The 22,792-nt window shown below is 43.2% G+C and overlaps 3 protein-coding genes across 5 annotated transcripts in view; all 3 read left to right on the top strand.

The window, feature by feature from the left end:
* suco (SUN domain containing ossification factor) overlaps positions 1 to 5,572 on the top strand; it is a 40,471-nt gene extending 34,899 nt beyond the window's left edge. For 2 of the 3 annotated variants that reach the window (XM_037116145.1, XM_037116144.1), the window contains exons 20-23: positions 181 to 335; positions 608 to 699; positions 1,451 to 1,506; positions 2,325 to 2,912. In XM_037116145.1, the coding sequence (XP_036972040.1) occupies positions 181 to 335; positions 608 to 699; positions 1,451 to 1,506; positions 2,325 to 2,912 (891 nt within the window). Of the gene's footprint in view, positions 1 to 180; positions 336 to 607; positions 700 to 1,450; positions 1,507 to 2,324 lie in introns of all 3 variants that reach the window. The other variant, XM_037116143.1, reaches the window with a different exon arrangement.
* A 1,368-nt stretch (positions 5,573 to 6,940) lies between these two features.
* On the top strand, positions 6,941 to 12,672 carry mysm1 (Myb-like, SWIRM and MPN domains 1). Its single transcript, XM_037116147.1, has 20 exons — positions 6,941 to 7,057; positions 7,280 to 7,352; positions 7,499 to 7,569; positions 7,991 to 8,065; positions 8,154 to 8,238; positions 8,340 to 8,438; positions 8,565 to 9,060; positions 9,138 to 9,375; positions 9,459 to 9,589; positions 9,684 to 9,787; positions 9,888 to 9,965; positions 10,049 to 10,131; positions 10,225 to 10,279; positions 10,604 to 10,654; positions 10,933 to 11,007; positions 11,112 to 11,300; positions 11,384 to 11,516; positions 11,642 to 11,747; positions 11,888 to 11,945; positions 12,068 to 12,672. Exons 1-20 carry the CDS (start codon positions 7,002 to 7,004, stop codon positions 12,422 to 12,424), a joined length of 2,613 nt encoding a protein of 870 aa, XP_036972042.1. The 5' UTR covers positions 6,941 to 7,001; the 3' UTR covers positions 12,425 to 12,672.
* Positions 12,673 to 13,411: 739 nt separating this feature from the next.
* oma1 (OMA1 zinc metallopeptidase) lies at positions 13,412 to 22,583 on the top strand. Its single transcript, XM_037115650.1, has 8 exons — positions 13,412 to 14,202; positions 15,460 to 15,688; positions 15,910 to 16,083; positions 16,318 to 16,425; positions 18,211 to 18,339; positions 18,540 to 18,614; positions 19,632 to 19,781; positions 21,910 to 22,583. Exons 1-8 carry the CDS (start codon positions 13,814 to 13,816, stop codon positions 22,243 to 22,245), a joined length of 1,590 nt encoding a protein of 529 aa, XP_036971545.1. The 5' UTR covers positions 13,412 to 13,813; the 3' UTR covers positions 22,246 to 22,583.
* The last annotated feature ends 209 nt before the right edge of the window (positions 22,584 to 22,792 follow it).

The raw sequence follows: 22,792 nt of genomic DNA, 5'->3' as shown, positions 1-22,792 counted from the left end.
TAATTCCTGAAAAACTTTCAAACTAATGTTTTCAAGGTTTTCTAATTCAGGGCTGTCTTTTATGCATAACCTGCTGTTGCAGCAACCTACAGATGTAATATTTAATCCATGCTTTGTTATTTTATGTATAAAAGACATTATATGTCTGTGTTCTTTAACCGTTGAACCTTCTCTCTGCAGGTATCTGACCGTCAGAGCTACCTGGTGGTCTCTCTGGTTCTGTGTCTGGCTCTGGGCCTCCTGCTGTGTCTGCAGTGCTGCCGCAGCTCCTCTCCCAGCCCGAACAGCAACGCTGCTGCCCTTCCCAAGAGCAACCACTACCCAAGCCCCAAGAGGTTTGTCACAGACATTCCTGCCACACATGAATAGACAGATCTTTTTATTCAGAGTTATTTATAAGGTTGTTGTTCTACCCTCCTCAGATCTGTCATTATGAGGCCCTGCATCCGGTTTAGTGTTGCCGTTTTTAAATAGGGTGCATTAAATCACTTTTTTGCTTTGCTTGTAATCTGCTATCTAAATGCTGTATTCCTGGCCTGCCATTAACTGCCAGAAGCTGCATTAGTGACAATTTAAACACCTTATAAATTAATTTTTTTCTTGTCAGATGCTTCTCCTCCTATGACGATATGAGCCTAAAGCGCAGGGTGACCTGCCCGCTTGTTCGCTCCAAGTCGTTCCACTTGTCCTCTACAGAAGGTAAGAGCCTCGTCTCCTAAACACACACATGTACACACTTTACAGATGCGTCCCTCCTCTGTTTTTCTCTCTCTGGTGTTTCTCCCTCTGCCCTTGTCACTGAAACATATGCAACATCATCACTGCTGCCGCCCTTTTGAGGCTAGTTGAGTCAGATGGCTGCAGCTCTTAGCGCATAAATGTCCACAGCCACTCCAGTCTTTCTTCGTTCTTTCTATCTTTTTCAGCTCTCATTCTGTCTAAATCTCCTCTCACACATGTTGCCATGCTTAGTTGCTGAAGTGTGCCTGGAGCCCACAGGAAGAAGCTGGTGCAAACAATGAAAGAATAAAGACTCATGGAGCCAAAAACTCCCCCTGCTGTTCATTAACCCTCAAGTGTGTGTGTGTGACAAAGAAAGAGAGAGAGAGAGCGAGAGAGAGAGAGAGAGAGAGAGAGAGAGATTGCCCTTGAGGCTGAGAGACTGTCATTGCCAGCTTGTGTGCACATGCAGGCTTAAGGAGTATAATAATAGAGCATGATGCTTTGCTGGCTCATGGTAGACATTTGCAAGTAGTAATTGGTAATAGTTAAGTTTAAGTCAAATTTCTTGTGTTATCTTCTCTTCAGACATTAAGCCATGATCAGAATATGTATTTTTGCAGATGCATCTTTTAATAAAACTACTTGCAAGGTCACGTCATGCTTGTTACATGTATGTATTCCTGTTTCCCATTCCATCATTAACCTGGCCCCTCTCTCCCCTCCCCAGTAGGTCCAGATGACTTGTACATTGTAGAACCTCTAAGGTTTTCTCCAGAGAAAAAGGTACAGTGTCTGTTTCTGACTGCTGCTGTTGGCTGTCACGGCTGCTGTGTGTTTTCTAGTGTCAGTCAGTCAGTCTGTGCAATAAGTGTGTTAGCACAGGGCATGACTACTTCTTCTTCTTCTTCTTCGTCGTCAGTCACTCATTTCTGCTCTCAGTGGAAGTAGTCAAGATAAGGAAGGGAGCAGCTGAAGAGTGTTAATGTTCAGCCCACTCCAAATACCTGTTAACCACTTCTCTGTTGACTTTTTTTTTTTTTTTGACTTTCAAAAACAAGCTTTAGAGCAAGTGTGTCACAATGTAAAACCAGCCACACACCTCTTCTGCAGCTACAGCTGCAATGATTAATAATTAGTTTTTTTTAAAGGAAATGAATTGCTTACTATTTTGATCAATTGTTTTACTATTTTTTTTTAAGTAAAACATTTGCCGAGTTTTTGAATTTTAGCCTGATTAGCCCATTTTTGCAATTAACATGTTATAGACTTAATGATTAACTTTGCAAATAATCAGCAGATTATTTTATAATGAAAATGTGCAGCCCAATCCAGTATACCATATTCGTGTATGAAAACATTCAGTGAGGTGAATTAAACCAGTGAACTGTGTGTACACAGCATCAGTATGAGGGTCAGTTCTAAAAGCTTTATTCAGCTTCCATCTTTCCCTGTTAAACTTTCCAACCCTTCTTTGATCCATTGTGTGACCCCCAGTATCCAGCATAAAAGTGGTTAATATGGCTTCACATTTTTAAGTGTTTCGTGGCTTTCTCTAAATGTTTTTTAATCATCTGCTCCTTGTGTTGTGTGTTTTTCTGTAGAAAAAACGCTGCAAGACAAAGTCTTTGGACAAGGTTGAGATTGTAAGGACGTCTGAACCATCTTCTCCGCTCACAAACGGGGAGTTAAAGTGCAACGGTTTTCAACCATGCCTCCCTGTGCCGCCATCCCTGCCACTCCCCCCTCCCCCTCCTCCTCCTCCCCCTCCTCTCCCCCTTCTTCCTCCTCCTCCTTCTATCCCACCACCTCCCCCTGTTATACCGGAGGAGTTGTCATCACTGTCTGCTTGCTCCTCCAAGGAGCTCCCCTCGGAAAGCAGCAGCTGCAGCTCGTCCACCCACTCCGAGGAGTCCTACACGAGCCGTCTCCCCCCTCCCTCCCCCATCTACCCCTCCTCTGGCCTGTGCAACGGTCTCAGCCTACCTTTCCACCTCCAACATCCCCCCGCCAAGTCCCGTCAGGAGAAGCGCTCCATCAAGCGGCGAAAGTCGCGGCAGACGGAGCTGCAGTTTCCCGCCATGACGAGGGGCGGCGTCGGATCTCTGCCCAGCCTGCAGCAGCTTATGAAGGGAAACAAGGAGATCAGTGTTGGGACCATCGGGGTGACAGCAGTCAACGGACATGTCTGAACACTCGTACTTTTACACGACTTTCTACTCACAACCACACATATACACACACTATATTGTAGCAGACTTGCATAGTAAGGAGATAAGGTCTTACTGCATCCCAAAGAACCACATTTCCCATGAGCTCCGAGGCGCACCGTGGAACTGAAGTGGCTATGGCAGCAGTAGCTCCACATCATCCGGTCCTGATCCACTCCTGTCAAAGACCTGTTTACGGTTATGTGCCTTTATATCTGTTCTAGACCTCTTAATGCTCGAAACATTTAAAAAAAAAAAATGTGGACACTGTGGTGGGGAGAGAAACATGATACAAGTCAAATCCATTCAAGTGTTTTGGGTTTTTTTGTTTTTCTACTGGAAAAGCACATTATCCCCTGAGAGTCGAGCACCAATAAGCGTTTGTATCTCCACTCTGAGCACAGGTGCAGGCCTCGGCTCGACAGTCCCTTCACCCACTGGAACATGGAGAAGTATTAGAGGCCGCTCTTTATATGAAATGTGAGAGAATTGCGTGACGAGAGCATGACAAACTACTTCTCTTTTCCTTTTCTCCTTTTGTTGCTTCAGTCCTTCGTCGCCATCGTTTGATGACATTCTGACTTTTTACCTTCATCCTAACATGACTGCAGGTGTTTGTATGGGACCACACTGTCACTGTACACCAGACTCTCTTTTCCTCCTCCTCTGTCTCTGTCAGTCTGTTCAGAACCAAGCATCAGAGCTGAATGAAGAACATAATTTTGCATGGGCGTGAAACAGTCCCAACGTGTTAGTCCTTTGAGTTTAGTTTCCCACTTAACCTCATTTTACAAATACAGACGCAGCAGTTTGGAGATCCTGAATAGAATTTAATCCTGATCGATGCCGCAAATGAAGAGAAATTGCTCTGTTAGTAGATATTGTGACTGCAAGAAAGCTAAAAATTGGGTTTGAACAAGCTGGAGGTTTTATTGTCGTCTACTGCTATATTTTATAATTTCTTTCTTTCCTAACTGAGCCATGCTCCTCTCCTATTGTTGCTGATGTGGTCGGTTTGTTCTTAAAACCATTATGGAGGCGAATGGTTCCTGTTTATGGTACAGGAGCACATTAAGCAGCAAAGCTGAATGTTTACACTCAACGTCACACACACGTGCGCTACTGTGACCCTGCAGCTGAGTCTGACAGTCGAGTTTTATTTATCTATTTATTTATTTAAATGACTACAGATTTTTCTAAAATACTGGATCCAGTCTCCCAAACCTGCAGGGTCACAGTAGTTTATCTACTCAAGTATGTTACATAAAGATATATAACAGTGCAATACATTTAACCATACTTACACATGACCATTGGGGATGGCTCAAACATAATTTTTTTTTTTGGTACATTTTAACTTGAGCTTTGATTTTATAACAGCCCCAAATTTGTCTGCCTGAAATATCAGACAAGCATGATAGCAGTCACATGTCCTGCAGCAGCTTTATATAAACACCAGGATAGTGTTGATTTACAGTAACTACAGACTTCTCAGGATCTTCACACTGCTGCGTCTGTATATGTTCAGAGCTGCTGGGTGGTTAAAAGTAGGGGAAAGGGCTAAACTGAGTGTGTTTATTGTCCCGTTGTGTATGTGTGTGTTTGTGCTCGCTTCAACATCTGTCGCTAACTTAAAGATTTTAATTCACCCTCTTGGGGGGGTTTTCATGTTGTTGTGTTTTTTTTTGTTTTTTTTTATTTAAATGCATGTTTTTTCTTTTATAAATGCAGTTTCTGACTGGCTCTGTGTGGTCTTGCATTTTGACAGAGACGGGGACTTTTCTTCTAACTGGACTCTCAAAAAAAAAGGAAAAAAAAGCATTATTTCCTCTTCAACCATTAGCTCCACCTTCTTGTTCTGTTTTTAACATATCTTTATCCAACAAGGTCACCTCTGACCCAGCACATTGCACGACTTCCTGTGACTGTGAAGAGAAGTTTTAATATGCCTGCTTTTATTAACCACTCGAACATGGTCCCATTAGAGATGCTTCATCAGACCACATGCTGATCTTTCTGAGCATCCTCGCTCATTTTTTTTTACACCAAAACTTTTATTCACTTGTCATCGCTCTTTGACTTTATGTGTTCGCCCCACATTGAATTAGTAACACAATATTAATTGTTGAACAAAGGGAACGCAGCAAAGATGGGTATGATTTGGAACACTATTAATGTGATTCTGTATCTTCCACAAGCTGAGAAGATCATGTTTTGTTTTGTTTTTTTTAAACCCTTTTCAAATGTGTCTGATCTTATGGCTTCTGTGTGTGTGTAAATCCGTACGCATGTGAGATTTTTTTTGTTGTTGATCTCTCCTGTATGTATGTTTGTGTGTGTGTCTGAGTTATGAGAATGACTACTTTTTAAATCTACTTACCCTGTAACACAGCAACTAGGGAGGAACCCCCTGCGGACAGAAATTCTTGGAGCTCAGTGTGCACTTTGTATGACTTCTCATGCCTTTTTGTTTTTCTACCTTATATGTCAAGTGCTATTTTTTTTTTTCTCTCCCTCTCTTTCTCTCTGTGCTTACTCTCAAGAGCTGCACAGTACTTTTGAGCAGGAGTGAGTTACTACAAAAATGTAGTGCCATTAGAAACTGTGAATTTCTAAATAAAACCTTTTTTTTTTGTCTTTCACCTTGTCTTCGGCTTTTATTGTGGGCCCCTTCATATTCAGCCACAGTGTGGATACTATTTGTCAGTCGTTTTTAAATTTTTAATTTTGAATTGTGCGTATTTTGTAAAGGACAGTAAAATGGATGCATTTCATGAACGGGATGATTCTGATAAAGGGGAAAGAAGTGGAAATTAATTATGAGAGACTCCACAAAGAGATATGTACCCTGACAAAGGACATTTATGCTCCTGTTAAACCTCCTTTGAAATTCACCTGACTGGCTGACACAAAGCGGTACTTGAAAGGACTCTGAAGTGTCCATACCCAAGGGATCTGCTCATATGAATCACCACTGGACCTCTTAAATACGAAACATAACATCCCGTGGGGCAGTTTGCCTTTGTACATGAGACTTTACGTTGCCTTCAAGTGCTGTCAGAAATGGTACATGGAAACAGTGATTCAATTATTCCAACCAACTGCAGAAATCTAAAAAGAACTTCTTTAAAAAATGTGCTTTTTAAGTGAACAATGAGAAATAATGTCCCAATAATGGGGAAAATAGCTAAAAAAAAAAACCCAAAACAAACAACAACCCACAGACACTTGAAATAAACATACAGAAACAGCATAAGAAGGAACAAACACAGATGAGATAATCAAATATGCAGCATATTAGGACTTGCAGTAGCAAATCACCCCATCATACTAAATATAAAATCAGTTATGTAACTGTCAAGGGAACATTCTACCCTTGATGTATTTAAAAAAAGAATTTGATTAAAATTACTGGATAAACCACTGATTGAAAATGTTGCCACATGACTGTTTGGCGTTACAAAAGGCATCTTATTCTGCAACATTTTGAAGGTGAACACTTGTTCTTACCATCTTCTGCTGGAACCTCAATATGCATTATGTGTGATTAGAATAGATATCTGCCAGGAAAAAAAGTATGATTAATATATTAAATTCCATAAAATGTCACCTAGAAGAAGAAAAGCACAATTTTGACTCAGTTTTTCCATTTATGCCGGAGTTGTAGATGAAGACATGGAGATGTTGTCTAAATCTGCTCCAGTGAAACAATAGTACAACTAAAGATGATATTATGAAAGCACTGAATGAAACCTGTGATGTGTCTTTATTTAAGATACTCATTTGATGGGATGATGGCAGAATGGACAGAGAGTGTGTGTGGGGGGGGCAGCTGTATCACCGTATGTCTAACAGATATGATTTTGTTAAAGGAATCTGTGATCAAATGAAATCAGCTCGATGTCTTCATTTTCTAAAAACTGCTCACATTATCACAGTGTTGAGTACAACAGCAGCAGGGTGACGGTAGCACCTCCCACCACATGGTGTCGCTGTGCGCAGAGCGGGACGCTGCTCCACTCCGGCGCTCTGCGTGTCCTCTCTCTACGTTGTTTACGTTCATCCGTCAACATGGAGGACGAGCTGGATGTTGATATCGAGGGAGACGAGTTTGAAAACAGTATAAGGTGAGGATAATGACTGTTTCTCTTTAATATATATACATTTACGGTATGCTTGTCTCGTGCGCTGTAGTCCGCGGTAGTTTACAAAGAGCTAGTTGTAGTTTTCAGTCCCCCACAGCGCAGGTTTTTACTGTGGTTAGCTAGCTGACCTGTAGGTCCACTGTGTATGTCTCCTCTGTCTCTCAAGAGTTGTGTTAGAGACAGCTCGTGCTCTTTGTGTCGCAGTGGGCTCGATGGAGGAGGTTTGGTCCAGGAGCACGTCATACAGTCTGCGTGGAAGAGCAGCGCTGGTATACTGGTATGTAAAACATCACGGAGCTAAAACAGCCTTTCAGCTGTGTGGCTGCTGATGCCTGTGCTGACTCTGTGTGTGTGTGTGTGTGTGTGTGTGTGTGTGTGTGTGTGTGTGTGTGTGTGTGTCCCTCCCTCTGTGTTGTGCTGCAGCCCTGGGAGCTGGACAGCTCCATCAGCCCGGAGAACAGAGAGGTGATCGAGAGGATGCTGCTGGAGGAACAGTATCCTTTTCCACTGTCCCTGAATGCATCACACAACTTTGGATATGCGTATGGCTGTACAGTCCTCAGTAGCTTCCGTAGCTGATTGCAGACCCGATGCGCTGTGATGAAATCTACATCATGCAGGGACATATGCGACTCGCATACCAAACACAATAGTGGTAGTTAGAAATAATATATTTGAGAGTGTCATGGGTTGATTTGTTCATACTAGTTAAAGCATCATTTCAGTTGCTTTTAATATGTCTTGTTTCAGGGTTTACTCAGTTGAACTATACTGTATACTATGTTTGTTTAGGCACTTAAGACACTTAACCCACTTAATAGTATAGCCTGGAAATAACATAATATTATTATAAGGCCATATCACCCAGCCCTATTGCTCATTATTAAATCTGTTGGTCCTGAACTGCATCTGTAGATACTATCTGACAGGGGAGAAGATTCCAAATCATATCTGGGAGAGTGATGCTGACAACAAGCCCAAAGTGAAGAAGTAAGTATGTTTTGTTCCAGCATTCACATGAGCGGATCACGCCATTGCCTTTGTTGTTGCCATTCATATCATGCTTGTTGTCTGTCAGGTCTCCAGCTAAGACTTCGGCCGCGGCCTCTGGCTCCTCGTCTCGATGGTCCAAACAGGAGAAAGAACTGTTTGAGCAAGGACTGGTAAGCTTGTCAAAGTGCCGTTGATTTAACAAAGGTTTTATATGAGTTAGTGTGAGTGTGTTGTCTATGATACCAGGTGGCTAAGGTGTGTTTTCCTGCAGGCCCAGTTTGGTCGAAGGTGGACTAAGATTGCCAAGTTGGTGGGCAGCCGTTCTGTTCTTCAGGTCAAGAGCTACGCCAGACAGTATTTCAAGCTCAAGGTGACAGACTCAGAGTTATACTTTTGCTGTCTTCATTATTCAAGCTCTTTCACCAACAAGAATGCATTCTTGGGAAATTACAGTGAGGAATAAAAAAAAAATCTTTCCCCATTTGTTTGTTTCCAGGCTAAATCAGAACCCAGAGCTGCAGCTCCCTCTGCAGGTCCCAAGCTGCACTCACAGCCTCCTCAGGCCACTTCCAGTCATGCATCCGCTCTGGCAAACACCGTCCGTATAGAGAAGCTTTCTGATGAAGAAGATGAGGAGGTAGACATCACTGATGACCTGAGCAACGATGGAGACCATGACAATAAACCGCAGCTTGTGCTCAAAACTGAGTTGTGTGAGCCAGAGCAACACAACCCCACAGAAGAGCAGGGAGAGGCAGATCTGACTGAGACAAAGGAGGCAACTTTGCATAGTCCTCAACCCACATCTTCCCTCCCTTGCTCAGAGAAGACTTCGCTGGACAAGAGAGGGGATGAGAGTGAATCACTACTACCTCCAAATCATCTTCAGACAGCCTCAGAGCTAAAAACTGAGGAGAAAGAGGGCCAGACCTCCCAGTCTCAGAGCTCAGCACTGACTTATCAACTGGAAGAGGCCTGTAGTGACAACACAGGTAAGACTGTTCCATCATGATGATGTACCTTCTTTTTTCTCATGCATAGTTAACCTGTGGTCGTATTTTCCTCCCAGATTCTGCTGCTAAGACTGAGCAGGGTCCAGCTGATAGACCAGAGGAAGGAGAAGAAGAAGAGGGAGAGGATGAAGAAGACGAAGAGGATGAGCTGAAGGCCCCTGAGCAGGAAATAGAAATGGAAATGGAGACCATCACTGAGGAGGAGAAACAAGCTATCCCAGAGTTCTTTGAGGGACGACCATCCAAGACGCCTGAAAGATACCTGAAGATCCGAAACTACATCCTGGATCAGTGGTAAAACTGAATAAATGTCTGGTGACCTCTTTCACCACAGCTCTGCCGCAGAAGAAATCAGTGTTTTTGTCTTTGTTCAACAGGCTGAAGAGTAAGCCCAAGTACCTGAACAAGACATCAGTCCGCCCTGGACTGAAGAACTGTGGAGACGTCAACTGCATTGGGAGGATACATACCTACCTGGAGCTCATTGGAGCTATCAACTTCAGCTGTGGTAACTTTACCTACAGAATTCTTCTGTTCTTTCTAAAAAAAAAAAAATTATCAGGCTTTCCTTTTCATGCGAATCTCTGTCTCCTCTCTTGTAGAGCAAGCGATCTATAATCGCCCAAGGGTGGTGGACCGCTCCAAGCAAAAGGTGGCCAAAGATGTGCTAGAGGCCTATCAGCTGGCCCAGAGACTGCAGAGCATGGTAGGTCCACATCAACTCCTAAACTCTGACATCAAACCTAAAGCGTCTAAACTCTTGAATTTGCTTGATTTTGAGCTAACTGACTGGCTGTGTGTTACAGCGAACCAGGAAGCGACGTGTGCGGGACCTATGGGGAAACTGGTGTGACGCTAAAAACTTGGAGGGGCAGACATACGAGGTTTGGACTTTGCAATTGTTCAGCAAAGTGTTGATCCACTGGGTTTAGTATATAACTGATCATGGTTGGGTGTTTTTCATCAGCATCTCAGTGCCGAGGAGCTCGCTCTGCGGAGAGAAGAGATGAAGAAGCAGCCCAAACCCTGCAAGATCTCCAGGTTCAAAGGGTGAGCACGATGGTTCCTTGTAACATGAGCTGAATTTCTGACAGCCTTGTATGTATAAAAGTGTAAATACTTAGTGATGTTTTTTTCTTCCAGGTCTTTTGATCCCTTCCAGTTGATTCCCTGCAGGTTTTTTGGTGAGGATGTGCAGGTCAGTGGTCATTTATCCCTGCGTTCAATCTTCAACAATGCTTTGTAACTCGCAAGTTGGGAATTCATATGAGCCACTTCTACCAGAAATTCACTCTCTCCTAACAGTTTTTCAACTTAGAAGCTATCTTGAGAGCTGAGACACTCTGTGCATAACCTTTATCTTTAGTCTTAATGTTTAGGGAATTCTTAGAAATGTCGCAACTTCTTAGAATTTTGTCACTAGAAGCAAACTCTCTGCACTAGGAAGCTTGTGTTTAGAGTACGGCCCCCAGGTGTTTTGTCAGGTGTTAAAAGCTCCTCTTTGCTGCTCCTTCCCCCTCAGGCACCATTCCAGGTTATTGTGTGTGCAGAGACTCTGCTCATAATGGACATGGTATGTTATACACACACACAACCAAACATGCTGTATGTGTTTCCCTCTGGGATAACACTGAAATGTTAAGAGTCTTAAGAGGCTTGGGGAAAGTTTCCTCACTGTGTATACAGGAAATGATTAACTGAACTTTTGTTTATCCACTTAGCTGTTAGGCAAGTCCGATGATTTCCTGTTTAAAATCTGAAACAAATGTCTCATTTAGTGTATCTTGAATTAATGTTCATTAATTGTATACTAATGTTCCAAAAAGTGATTAAATGTGCTGTGATTGTCAGCATGCCCACGTGTCGAGGGGGGAAGTCATCGGCCTGCTCGGTGGAATGTTCAATGAGGAAGAGAAAGTATTAAAGGTAGGAAAAGAAGTGAAAAACATCACTGTAAAAAGATGAGGATAGAGGTTTTATTTGCTACATACAGTTTTGTTAGAAGTTGTGTCAAACGATCCTGTGTGCAGATCTGTGCAGCAGAGCCATGCAACAGCGTGAGCACAGGTTTGCAGTGCGAGATGGACCCGCTGTCTCAGACACAGGCCTGCGATGTTCTGTCGTCGCTGGGCTTCAGTGTGGTTGGCTGGTACCACTCGCATCCCTCCTTCCACCCCAACCCTTCGGTCCGGGACATAGCCACACAGGACCAGTTCCAGGTAAAGTGAGCACACAGAGAAGTCACACTGGGGGCGACACAGCATGAGGGTGTGATCTGATCCCTTTGCCTCGATTGTTTCAGAGTTATTTCTCACGTGGTGGAGCGCCCTTCATCGGGATGATTGTGAGCCCATATGACCCAGCCAATCGCTCCCCCCACTCCCAAACTACTTGCTTGTTGGTGAAAGAGAGCCAGGAGCCTTCAGGCCCACAGAGTATGTTGAACACACACCCACACACACAACGACTCAAGAACAAGGGGCTTCGAAAGCAAACTGTTGATCTGTTGATCCTCTATCCACTGTTTATCCTCTGGCTGACGCTCTCGGTTACTTCACAGAGCTGCCCTACAGATTCGACTTCCTGTCATCACAAGACATTCCAGACTGGGAACAGACGTTGAGGAGAGCTCAGTGGATCATCCACAAATACTGTCAAACACCTGGGTGAGTCAGAAACAAGACTGGAGGAGTCACATGTGGTCTAATGTTGAAAGTAGTTTTGTGTGATTTAGAACAGTTTTTCTTGTTTTCTTGGTTCTTAAGCTCAATGGTGGAATATCTAAACTGTTTTTTGCTCTTTGTAGGAGTGTGCAGATGGACAGATTTTTCCGGAAAGACTCTCATCTCACCTGTCTGGAGAAGGTTTGTTTAGCCAGTTCATCTATCTGCTGTTCCCATATCCTAGTGGCTTCCATAACTAATTTGTTTATGCTTCTACTTTGTCTTATTTCACTTGACTTCTTCTGTTATTCACCTCCCTTCAGATGCTGTCGTCTCTGGCCAGATACCTCGAGCCCCTGCCCGAAGAGGAGGGAGACTCCTTCCTCAGTCAGATCCAGGCGCTTTTCCAGTCAGACTTCATTGCCAAGCAGCAAGTGTCTGACCAGGAAGAGGAAGAATCTCTAAATATTTCATCCAGACCAGTGGACTCAGATGACCTTGCTTATGATCAGCTGATCAGTGAGGAGAGGGCCCAGGAGGGAGGAAGAGAGTCTGATCCAGATTCTGGCAGAGCTTCAGACAACAGTCTGCTTCCCACAGACTCAACCTCGGAGACAAACAGCAGCACGGTGTTACATCTGGGCTCTGTGCTGTCGACTGAACATGACTATTTACTGTGATGGACCATTTATCTGACTACCTCACACATTATTTTCCATATAAATATGATGAGGCTTTGTTTCAGTATTACCAACTCTCTCATTTAGTTTTTAACATTTTATTACTTAAGGTCTTTTAACCAAAAACTCAATGTGTGTGTGTGTGTGAGAGAAAGAGAGAGTGTGTCATAAGTGTGTGTCATTTTACTTCCATTGTACTGCAGATTTCTTTTACATATTAGAATAAACATTTATTTTCATACATTGTGTTCTTGTTTCATTTTTATTTTTGTCTAATAGCTTGATTCATATTTTTGTAATAGTACTTAAAAGGGTAACGCCACCAATTTTTCACATTACACAAGTGTGTTTACATGTCTCAAAGAGTCATACTGCATATGTGAAAAAAGTAGTATATAACCTTTGGTAGCTCCAGAGGAAACTGCATATGAGTTGCCTCCAGTGATGTCACTTAGCAGCAGAGATGAATTGTGGGTAATGTAGGCAATAAGTTTTGAAAAACAAGAATGATGGCTATGCAGCGATACTTCTGCTATATTAATTTTGAAACTTTACTTTTTAAGCATCCAGCAGTTTTAAAAGAGTGCAATGTACGACCTAGTGCTAACATTACCCACAATGCAACATAACCACTACATTAGTTAGAAAGCTAATTAAGGTTCCCTGTCCGTCTTTTCAAAGAAATAAAATAAAATAAAAATAATGACAAAGAAATAAAGACCTCCCCAAGACATGATCACACATCAATATCTTTGTAATAGCTGGAGTTTCCCTATAAATTGCCTGTCTGAAACTGAGGTATAACTTAGCTTTTTCCATTATAGACAAATGTCAAAAAGTAGCTACGCGATATGATTAATTTCCATAAATTCGTATTATTGTTTCTGTCCTATTATTAGCTTAATTCAACAGTTGACTTTAGCTTAATTTAGCCCTCGGCGGGCTGCTCAACGTTCACCCGGAACGTTCTTCGCGGAGTTGTTTCTAGAGGGGATTATTTTGGAGGCAGGAGCGCACCAACGCTGCCACCTTCAAAGTTCCGTTAGTTCTGTTGTGGAAACTATGCACGATTCACGACGTACACAGAGTTCTTGTTATTTAACTCGGCGTGTTAAAGTGTTATTCGGGGTACATTTAAACATTTAGGTCGCAGTTGTTGCACTGCGGTAACCAAGGGTAACCTGTGTATAGCTAGCGTCAACTGACAGCAATGACATTGACAGCTGAGAAATGGCGTGACTTTGTTTTGAAGAAAAGTAACGTCGACATCCTGTGGTAGACGTTTCTGTATTAACATGAGGAAATACAGCCCTCTTAGATAGGAGGCGACCGTGCTGGTGTCCGCCTAAATACTTATTTGCTTTTAGGTGAGTCTGAACAGCCGGGACAATGGTTCTACTTTGCGTCGGTTTGTTAAGAAACAGTCGTTTATGCTCCCTTTCGCTGTATCTGCCACGAAACCTCCCGGTGTGCAGACGAGTCGGGCTTCCTCTGAAGAAGCTTCACTCTGTGTCCTCTCAGATCAGCTGTCGCGGGACAACGAACTCTGCTCTCCTCAGGGCCACTCAGACAGGCTCGCCTCTCTCATTCTGTGCCAGTGGAAGGACGCTCTGTTTTCAGAGTAGTCCCAGGGTTACCTCACTCCTACACCGCCCCGGTCGTGTCCTGACACAGTGCGGACACTTCCACACCTCGACCCCCGTCAGGGCCCTGCCAGCCCCTTTCATCTGGCTGGTGCTCAAACCTCTGCAGAAGCTCTTGGCTATAATACTGGGCAGGTAGGTAGCTGAATGATGCTGCCTTGTTGTTGTTATTATAGACCAAGTGGTTAATCAGTGTTGGTTCATAATAGACACATGCAAATAATAAGTCCTCGCTTTAAAATGTTGTCCAATACATTCATTAAAAAAAATGATTGTGTCATTAATATTTTGAATTCATTTATAAGAGGATTTCAAGTGCAAACAGTTACACAAGCAAATTACCAATTTTGTATTTAATATACAGATAGATTGAGAAATGCACTAATCACCTAAAGCCACAATATTATATAATCATGCTTAATTAACACATGTTTAGTTGTTTTATCACCAGTTGTATTCATTGTGTAATTTGAATTAGAACAAATAAATTACCTTATAAATTCCTGTGATGTTAATTAACTGTTTTTGATTCACTGGCAGAAAAACAAAACAAAAAAAAAGAACATCCCCCCTTTCATTACCGTGATGGGATTGTCTCACCTGTTATGTCTTGTTTCACTAATTTGAAAATAATACAGATTACTGGCAAAAAATTAATGAGTTACGTGTGCTGACTGTGAGAGTATAATTTGGCACACGTGAGGCTCCATAACACACACACACCATCAGGGAGGTTGTTTTGGAGTAGAGTACTGAATCAGCATGGAACTCGATGCAGTTCAAACAACTGTTTTGTTAAAAGAGACATGTTGTGTTCATTCTCAGGTTCAGTATTTTATTTTGGATTACTACCAGATTAGTTTTACACGCTTAAAGCTCCCATACTGTCCAGTGCTGCAGCGCTGTATTCCCCTCTGGCTTTGTTTTAGCTTAAGTCTCTTTAGGGCAACCCCTCCGAGAGAATGGAAGAAAAAGGAGAGCACAATAAGTGACCTTTAATTCACTATTTCAAAAAGGTTCGGCCTACTTGTCTACCTCAATATTTGACTGTATTCTTTTTGCAAACACATAAAAGTACTTCATGTGCATAGTGCATTGTTGTGAACATGTTTTATGCATGTTTCGAGGCTGCCTTCTTTCCCAGATCCACTTTGAAAAAGAGATTATTGATCTCAGTCTGCCTCGAGTCTTCCATTTTTAATTGCTAATGATTTTTTCACTTGCATTTTCTCCTGAACTCCAAACATGTAAATTTTTCAGCATGAAAGAAACCTCAGAATATTCCCTTCTTTTCACCACTGTAGGGTAGATACGATTCTATATTTACTGCCTGAGTCTTTGTGAGCTACACAAACAGATACTGTAGACCTTGTGGTCTCTCTCTGTCTACAGGAGTATAAGGAAGTGGTGGGTGGCTCTACCAGCCAACCGCCGGCAGCTGTTCCGAGAATGGGCCTGGCACCGCCGCTGGCACCTGGCAGCAGGGGCAGGCGTTGCTATGGTGATTGTAGCCCTCCTTCTCGTGACCCACCTGGATGAGTCCCCTGTGACCGGACGGACCCGCCTGTTGGTGTTCAGCAGAGAGAACTACATGGAGCTGGCAGCTCTGACTTCAGAGGCGGTGAGGGAAGGAGGAGGGGGGTTAGTGCGTGTGTGTGTGTGTGTGTGTGTGTGTGTGTGGGTGGGTGGGTGTCTTTGTGTGTGTGCACAAACCATGGAGAGAAAATAACAAACTATCCCTGTTACACACGGTCTTAACAGCATTTTTCGAGATGAAACTATGATGACAAACATTTAATAAGAGGAATATTTCAAATGTCTGTGTGCGGGTGCATGTTTCAGTACATGGAGGAGTTTGCAGAGCTGCTGGTTCCAGTCACTGACCCTCGTCACCAGGTGGTGGAGCGGTTGGTGCAGCACCTGGCACAAAGGAACAAGGACATCCCTGAAGTGTCTGATGTCACCTGGAACGTCCACGTGGTGCAAAGTCCCAATGTGAACGCCTTTGTCCTCCCGGTCAGTAAAAGACAGACAGGTGTAGGATCACAGAATATGTCTTATGTGTCTTTAAGGTCGTATGTGAGGATGTCTTAGCGTAAAGGAGAGTGTCTATTCATCCACTTCCCTTATAATGTATCAAAGTGCTAAGTGGCAAGGGCAATTACAGGTTCATAGTTACTGTCATCTTTTTTGTCCACCTTTTCAAACACTGTGTGGCTCAGATTTTGGGTTGTGTTTTCCTTTGTGTAGAACGGGGAAGTGTTCATGTTTACGGGGATGCTGGAGGCCGTGGCAGATGTTCACCAGCTGACCTTTATCCTGGGACATGAGATGGCTCATGCTTTGTTGGGACACTCTGTAAGTGTAAAACCCTCTGCAGATTGCCTTTGTGATTCTGGCCTGATAGTACAGTGTACGGTCATATTTCATACATTCCCTTATTTCTACATTTTTACAATGATGTCTCGTAGTTTATTGTATTATATTTCTCTGTTTTTTTTTTAACTTTATATGTTTCATTGAAAGTAATGGGAGAGATGAGGGACTAACATAGTGACAGATGGTCATTCGATTATTAGGATTAATGAATTACTTTATTTAATTTAGTTTTATCATCATCATCAAGTAGCTCAGTGTTGACTTTATCTGTTCTTTTAACTCAGAATGTAGCCATCATGTAAATATATAAATCATGTCAATGTTTAAAGCAGTTTTTAATGAAAAAAAACATCCATTATATCTGATATATTAGTGATGATCAATCCATAATGGATTTTTAAGGCAGCCAGATATCAATTTAAGATTATCGGCATAAATTGTCATCCCCAGTAAAATGTTGCAATATTAAGTGTCCCAGCAACAACTCATGGGAACATCCTGACTTTACACAAAGTTAGGGAGTGGGACATGCTTGGATTATGCTAATGCACAGAGTGTATGCTAGCTAGCTAATTTTCTGACAGAAAATTTAGAATAACATTGCAAGATGATAACCATTCATGATATAATCATTTTCATAGCACTTCACTTCATTAATGTTGACTTTACAATCAACAGTGATATCACTTTTCTGCTTCCTACACCACTTCGACACAACGTAACACTAGAGCCAGTAGTATCACTTTATTTTTTTAGAAGATACGTCCTCTCAGGAGTTTGCCTGGATGACCTTGAAACACGTTGGCAACACACAAGCACACAGCACTGCTGATTTGATGCAGGAGGCACTGGAAACCGTTTAGCTCTGCGGAGAATGAATGCAGCTCCTGAGCCTGAGGTGTGTACAGTCTGCTGACTTTTTAGAGGCTTAGTTGATGGCAGGAGACCTTGCTTTGCATAAGGATGAGTCACTGAAAACACTTAAAGTGCAAATAATGTTCAAGAACAAAGTTTAGTCATTTCGAAGCCGTTGGCACGCAGAGTCGAAGTTACAGCTGGAAGTCTTCCAGGTCTCTCCCTCGCAAGGTTGTAAAATAGGTATGTGGACCTCCTATATGTATGTGCATTATACACTGAGATCTCTAACTATTCATCATCACCCCCCCCTCCTCCTACTTCCAGTTTAGTAATGGCTGTAGTGGCATCAGTTGCAGTGCTGTTGCATCAGCCAGTGATAAAGACTCACTGACAATCACCTCCAAGCGCTCACTAATCCTGTCTGTGCTATGATGACCAAAGTCCTGTCGACCTCAGGCACTGTCGTGCTGTATTAATTCTCCACAGATGGCTGTTTTTTTTTTTCCCTGCCTACAAAAGCCCATTCTTCTTCTTGTTAAAAAACGTGTCTCATGAAGTTGTGGGTATTTCAAGACTTTAAACGTTCTCAGAGGAAATGCTTGAAGGAGATTTTAATTAGATGAAGGGAATGAGCATCGATGGGCTTGGTATTACCCAGTAGGTGTGCTCTGTTGGATTGGCTGTTAAAACCTCTAAATCTGTTACAGCGTAAAAAGTTCCACTAAAATAGATGGGAACGATCGATATGTTCCAGCTGCCTTGTTCACCTCCCCAAAACTTTTTACCTTGATTTTTCTTCTCCCTCTGTCCCATTATCTTCTTTTCTGACCCCAATCCTTCACTTTCCTCATTCCCCCCCTCTCCCCTCTGTCACCCCCCCCCCCCTCGTCATCCCACCTCCCCCAGGCAGAGCAGGCCAGTCTGTCTCACGTCGTGGACCTCCTGTCCCTTATTCTTCTGACAGCCATCTGGGCTGTATGTCCTCGAGACAGCCTGGCCCTGCTGGGACAGTGGGTGCAGGACAAGCTTTCCCAGGTGAGCCCCAGAATGTTAATACCCTCATGAAATTTCCTTATTTTTCACTCAATTGAAGAAACATTTTCACACTTTACACACAGCTTTCACTGACAGCACAGTTTGTTACATGTTATTGTAGTACCACTGTTATTGTAGATCGGTCTGATCGGAAATGTGGATCAGTCTCATCATACATGCATAATTTTTCTCTCTGTCAGTTGATGTTCAGCCGCCCCTTCAGCAGGAAACTGGAGGCTGAGGCAGATGAAGTCGGATTACAGCTGGCCGCTAAGGTATCGTCATCTCCAGTTTGTTATTACTTAAAGGAGCACACAGATTTTACACATGAAGTTCAGTGCACCCTTCAAAAGGAGGACTAGACACCCAGAGAAAAGAGAAAACTGTGTCATTGCGTTTTTTGGTCCATTTAATTCATTTTTCTCTGTTTCAGTCTTAAATTGTCTGTCTTTCGTGGGCCTGTTGAATATACCCAATGATGTCATCAGGGTTCTTTTTGCTTGGGTTTTAAACTCAACACAGAAAGCCTGCACTGCAGACTGGAAGTGTTTGGTTTGAGCAAAGCGGGAGTCTAATGAAAATGAATGAAAGATGGTATTGAGTTGCATAATACAAAATGTATGATCCAGTGTTTTTGTAGCTTGTCAGACACAAGGGACTAAAAGTAAGGACACATCAGCGTCTGCCCCCAGCTGTATACGGCATCACTGCATTGCTGGAGTACCCCTTTAACATAACATGACAAAACTAAACATAGTCGGTGCTTTTGTGGTTCATGTTTTATGACCAAACGACAAGTTCACCACAAAGCATTTCTGGAGCTTCTCAGCAAAACAGCCTTGCAGCGCTCTCCTAAACAACTGAAGTAGACGGGTACTTGTTTTAAAATGTCAAGAAACAACTGAAAAAACTCCCAGCATGGCTTCATAAAGCTTGTCGGGCGTAATCCAAGCTTTCTGAAGCCCTTCAACTGACTTCCCATTGGCATGAGGGGGAATAGACTGAATGTTCATTTTTGAGTGAACCTATCCTTTATGAAATTGTTTAAAATCTTTTTGCTCTTTATGGGGTTATCAGTATTTTAACATCACAAATCTACAGTTATCTTATGTAGCTGCTGCTGTCCAACCTTGTAATCTGTCTGCAGCACACTAGGGGGCACTGTTGGCCAACTAAATTGAGATGATTCAACTGCAAGGACTTTCATCTCAGCACAAGGCAGAGGGACGCCACATTGCGTATGAGTGTGTGCTTCTGATCCCATGGTGCGTGTTTGTGTGTTTCCTCCGCAGGCCTGTGCAGATGTGCGAGCAGGCCCTGTATTCTGGCAGCAAATGGAAATCAGAGACCAGCTGACAGGAGAGCCTACCGTCCCCGAGTGGCTGTCCACACACCCGTCTCACAGGAACAGATTCACTCAGCTGGACCGTCTCGTACCACAGGTACCGCAGATAATGCTCAGTCCAAGCATCAGCAGGGGCAGCTCATAAGTTTTACCTCAATTTCACAGGTAAAACACATTCCTGCTGATCTGACTCATACATTTGTCGTAAGTAAAAGACTCTTTGATCCCCGTGCGAGGGGCGAGCCCAGCACCTGTCTGAGAAACAAGTGTAGCTTTAGGAGCTGTTGGAAGGAGTCTTAATGGAACTAATGAAGCGTCTGGAGAGATGTGCATCCACCTGCAGACATGTGGCGAGGAGGGCAGAGAGGAGGAAGAGACTCGGGGAGGAGAGGAAAAGATGCAAGGTTTTAAGAAGGCAGGAAAAACATTTGTGCCACACAGGGGCCTGGATGCCTGCTTAACTAACTGTCCTGGAGGCTTTTAGTTGAGGAGCTGAAAGAAAAACAGCCTGACGCCAGCAGCTCGATCTCAGGGGCTCACACACACACACACACACACACACACACACACACACACACACACACACACACACACACACACACACTGTGCCGACACTGTGGCGAGACAATCGATGGTATGTTGAGACCGGAAAGAAATCAGCACGCAACTTCTATGGAAAGCGTCAGCATCCAGAATCATTACGTGTGTCATGTGTGTGTCTGTCTGTGTCTGAGGCAGAGAGAGAGACATGCACAATGTATCAGGCAGCAGCCAATTTAACCTTGAGCGTGAGTCGGACTGTTGGTACACAGTCAGATGCTCCAAGCACGAAAGACGAACAGATGGGTAAACCCACTAATTGTCCATCAGGTGCCTGTGTCATTCGGTGTGTGTACATGTTCTATGTGCGTGTGTGTGTGTGTGTTGTATGTTTGTGCCGGTGCATCATATCACATCCCTGCGTGGTAGATTGACCTCTAGCAGCAGGCGTTTCTTTTTTTTTTTCGAGGCCAGGCTGCAGCCACAGGCAGTGAAGTGATGAAGACTGTTGTTCGGGGGATTCGTGGGCGCGCTCAAAAAAGACTCTCTGGTATATCTGATATCCTCCTCGCGCCAAATGGTTCGATCCAGCATAGCAGCACATACGAGCCAGTTAACAGCTGAGCTCAATCGGGTGAAAGTGATGCATAATGCGATGTTTTTAACCTTGCGAGGGGTGACAGCATTGAGCTACTTAACCCGACTCTTCTGAGGGCACTCTGCCTCCACGAGTGCGCTCATCATCCTTAAGCAAAGCGCATTAAGTCCACCGCTAGCATGAGAGGGAGAGCCTGTTGAGTGGGAAGCTAAGTGCATGTATGTGCTAAGAGTCCTGTAGGTGATTCTAAGTGAGAGATTAATGAGTTTGGCGTGTGCGTGGGTGAGTGTGTGAGATTGACAAGGAGAATGTCTCTAACTGCCGGGACGTGCTCGTAGTTATCACAGCTCTGCTCACCCAACCTGTGTGAGAATGATCGCAAAAGGAGAGTTCTTTTCTGACACTTTTGTGTCCATATTTGTGGCTGTGACCGTATGCCTGAAATATCTCAATGATTGCTGGGCAGAGTGAGAGGAAATTCTGTACACATGTTCATGTTCTACAGAGGACGAAGCAAACTGACTTCATGGATCCCCCAACTCTTGTCTAGTGCCATCATTAGGTTAAAATGCTATACTTTTTTGGACCAAATACCTTTAAATGCCATTTTCACGACCCCTAAGCTGTAAATCAAGTTAACACACTTAACTAGGATGAGTTCATGTTTAGCTTAAAGCATCACAGAGCTGCTACACTGACTGTCCTCTGTTGTTTTCTTATTTTGTTTGTCTGAGTCAGTGGATCTGTTTATCTCACTGTCTTTGTTTTTCTAGTCTTTTTTTTGTCTCTTTCAGATTCTCCTCTCTGTCTTTTCTTTGTGTTGTATTCATTTCAGTTCACAGCTGCGGTTTGATGAAATATCTTATCACAAAGTAAAAAAGAAAGAAAAGAGAGAGAGAAAAAAAAAACATGCAACTGACTTTTTTGTTACAATTCACTGCCAACAAAAGCAACAAATGACTCACCATGTCGGGCTTCTTCATGTCCATCTTTGCACTTGTTAAGTTGTTAATTAACTCCTTGTGTGAAGTCAGTACAATTTTGAAAGTGATTCTTAATGTCTGTTCTTCACTTCGTCTCCCTCCAGGCACTGGAGCTGAGGGAGAGCTGCGTCTGCCCTGCCCTACCTGCTACCGATCCTCGAGCCGTCTTCTCCAAGAGCGTCCACGTGCTGCTGGAAAACGCCAAGAACCAGGGAAAAGCAGGGCAGGAAGGGGCACGTAAGCGCCACCTGCCGCACAGCCCGGCTCCACACCCCGCGGGACTGCCTGCCGCTCTGCTTGCCCAAACTTCCCTCCTTCCTTCCTCAAATGTGGATCAAGAAAGTAAAGAACCAGTCCCAAAAGTAGCTTTAGAGTTAGATGTAACCCCTACCCCTGCTCCTCCTGAGGGGGAAGGATACCAGAACGTGGTGCAGAGTTGACAGGGGTGTTAAATCATCAGAATCTTCTACAAAGGTCTATTATTATTATTATTTTTTTATGGAATCACTGTTGAGATGAGCGAATGGGTGAGTGATTGATCGGTATATTGGTTTACTGCGAAACTGCTGTTTTTATCGTCCATTAATTTTCAAAGCTACTGGGTGCACAGTGGTTCAGAGTAGCCTCCCTCCGTTGCAGAAATAAACTGTAGAAAAAGGCACTTTTAAGCGAATGTACAATGAATACAAACTGTTTCTCTCTTTTAATAAGCTTGAAACAATCTGCCAATAGAACAAGTGAAAATCTTCTAAAATAAAGTCCCTATATCTCACTGAAATGCTTCTTTCTAGATGATTGCATCTTAAATTGAGTTTATTGAGATATTTTGACTAGAAACAAACACATTTACTTGGTAATATTGTCGTGAGGCTCTTTTTGGTCACCAGCACATTGGAGGGTGGCGCTTGAGTGAAAACAAACGTCTCAGGTCTTTCTCAGTTTGGAGAAAATCGATGGGAAAAGTCAGCAAAAATAAAGAAAAAAAAT

This window comes from Acanthopagrus latus, chromosome 11, assembly GCF_904848185.1.
Source record: "Acanthopagrus latus isolate v.2019 chromosome 11, fAcaLat1.1, whole genome shotgun sequence".
In the NCBI taxonomy this organism is placed as follows: Eukaryota; Metazoa; Chordata; class Actinopteri; order Spariformes; family Sparidae; genus Acanthopagrus; species Acanthopagrus latus.
The sequence above is the reverse complement of the archived record's forward strand: the minus strand, read 5'-3'. Positions and strand labels throughout refer to the sequence as shown.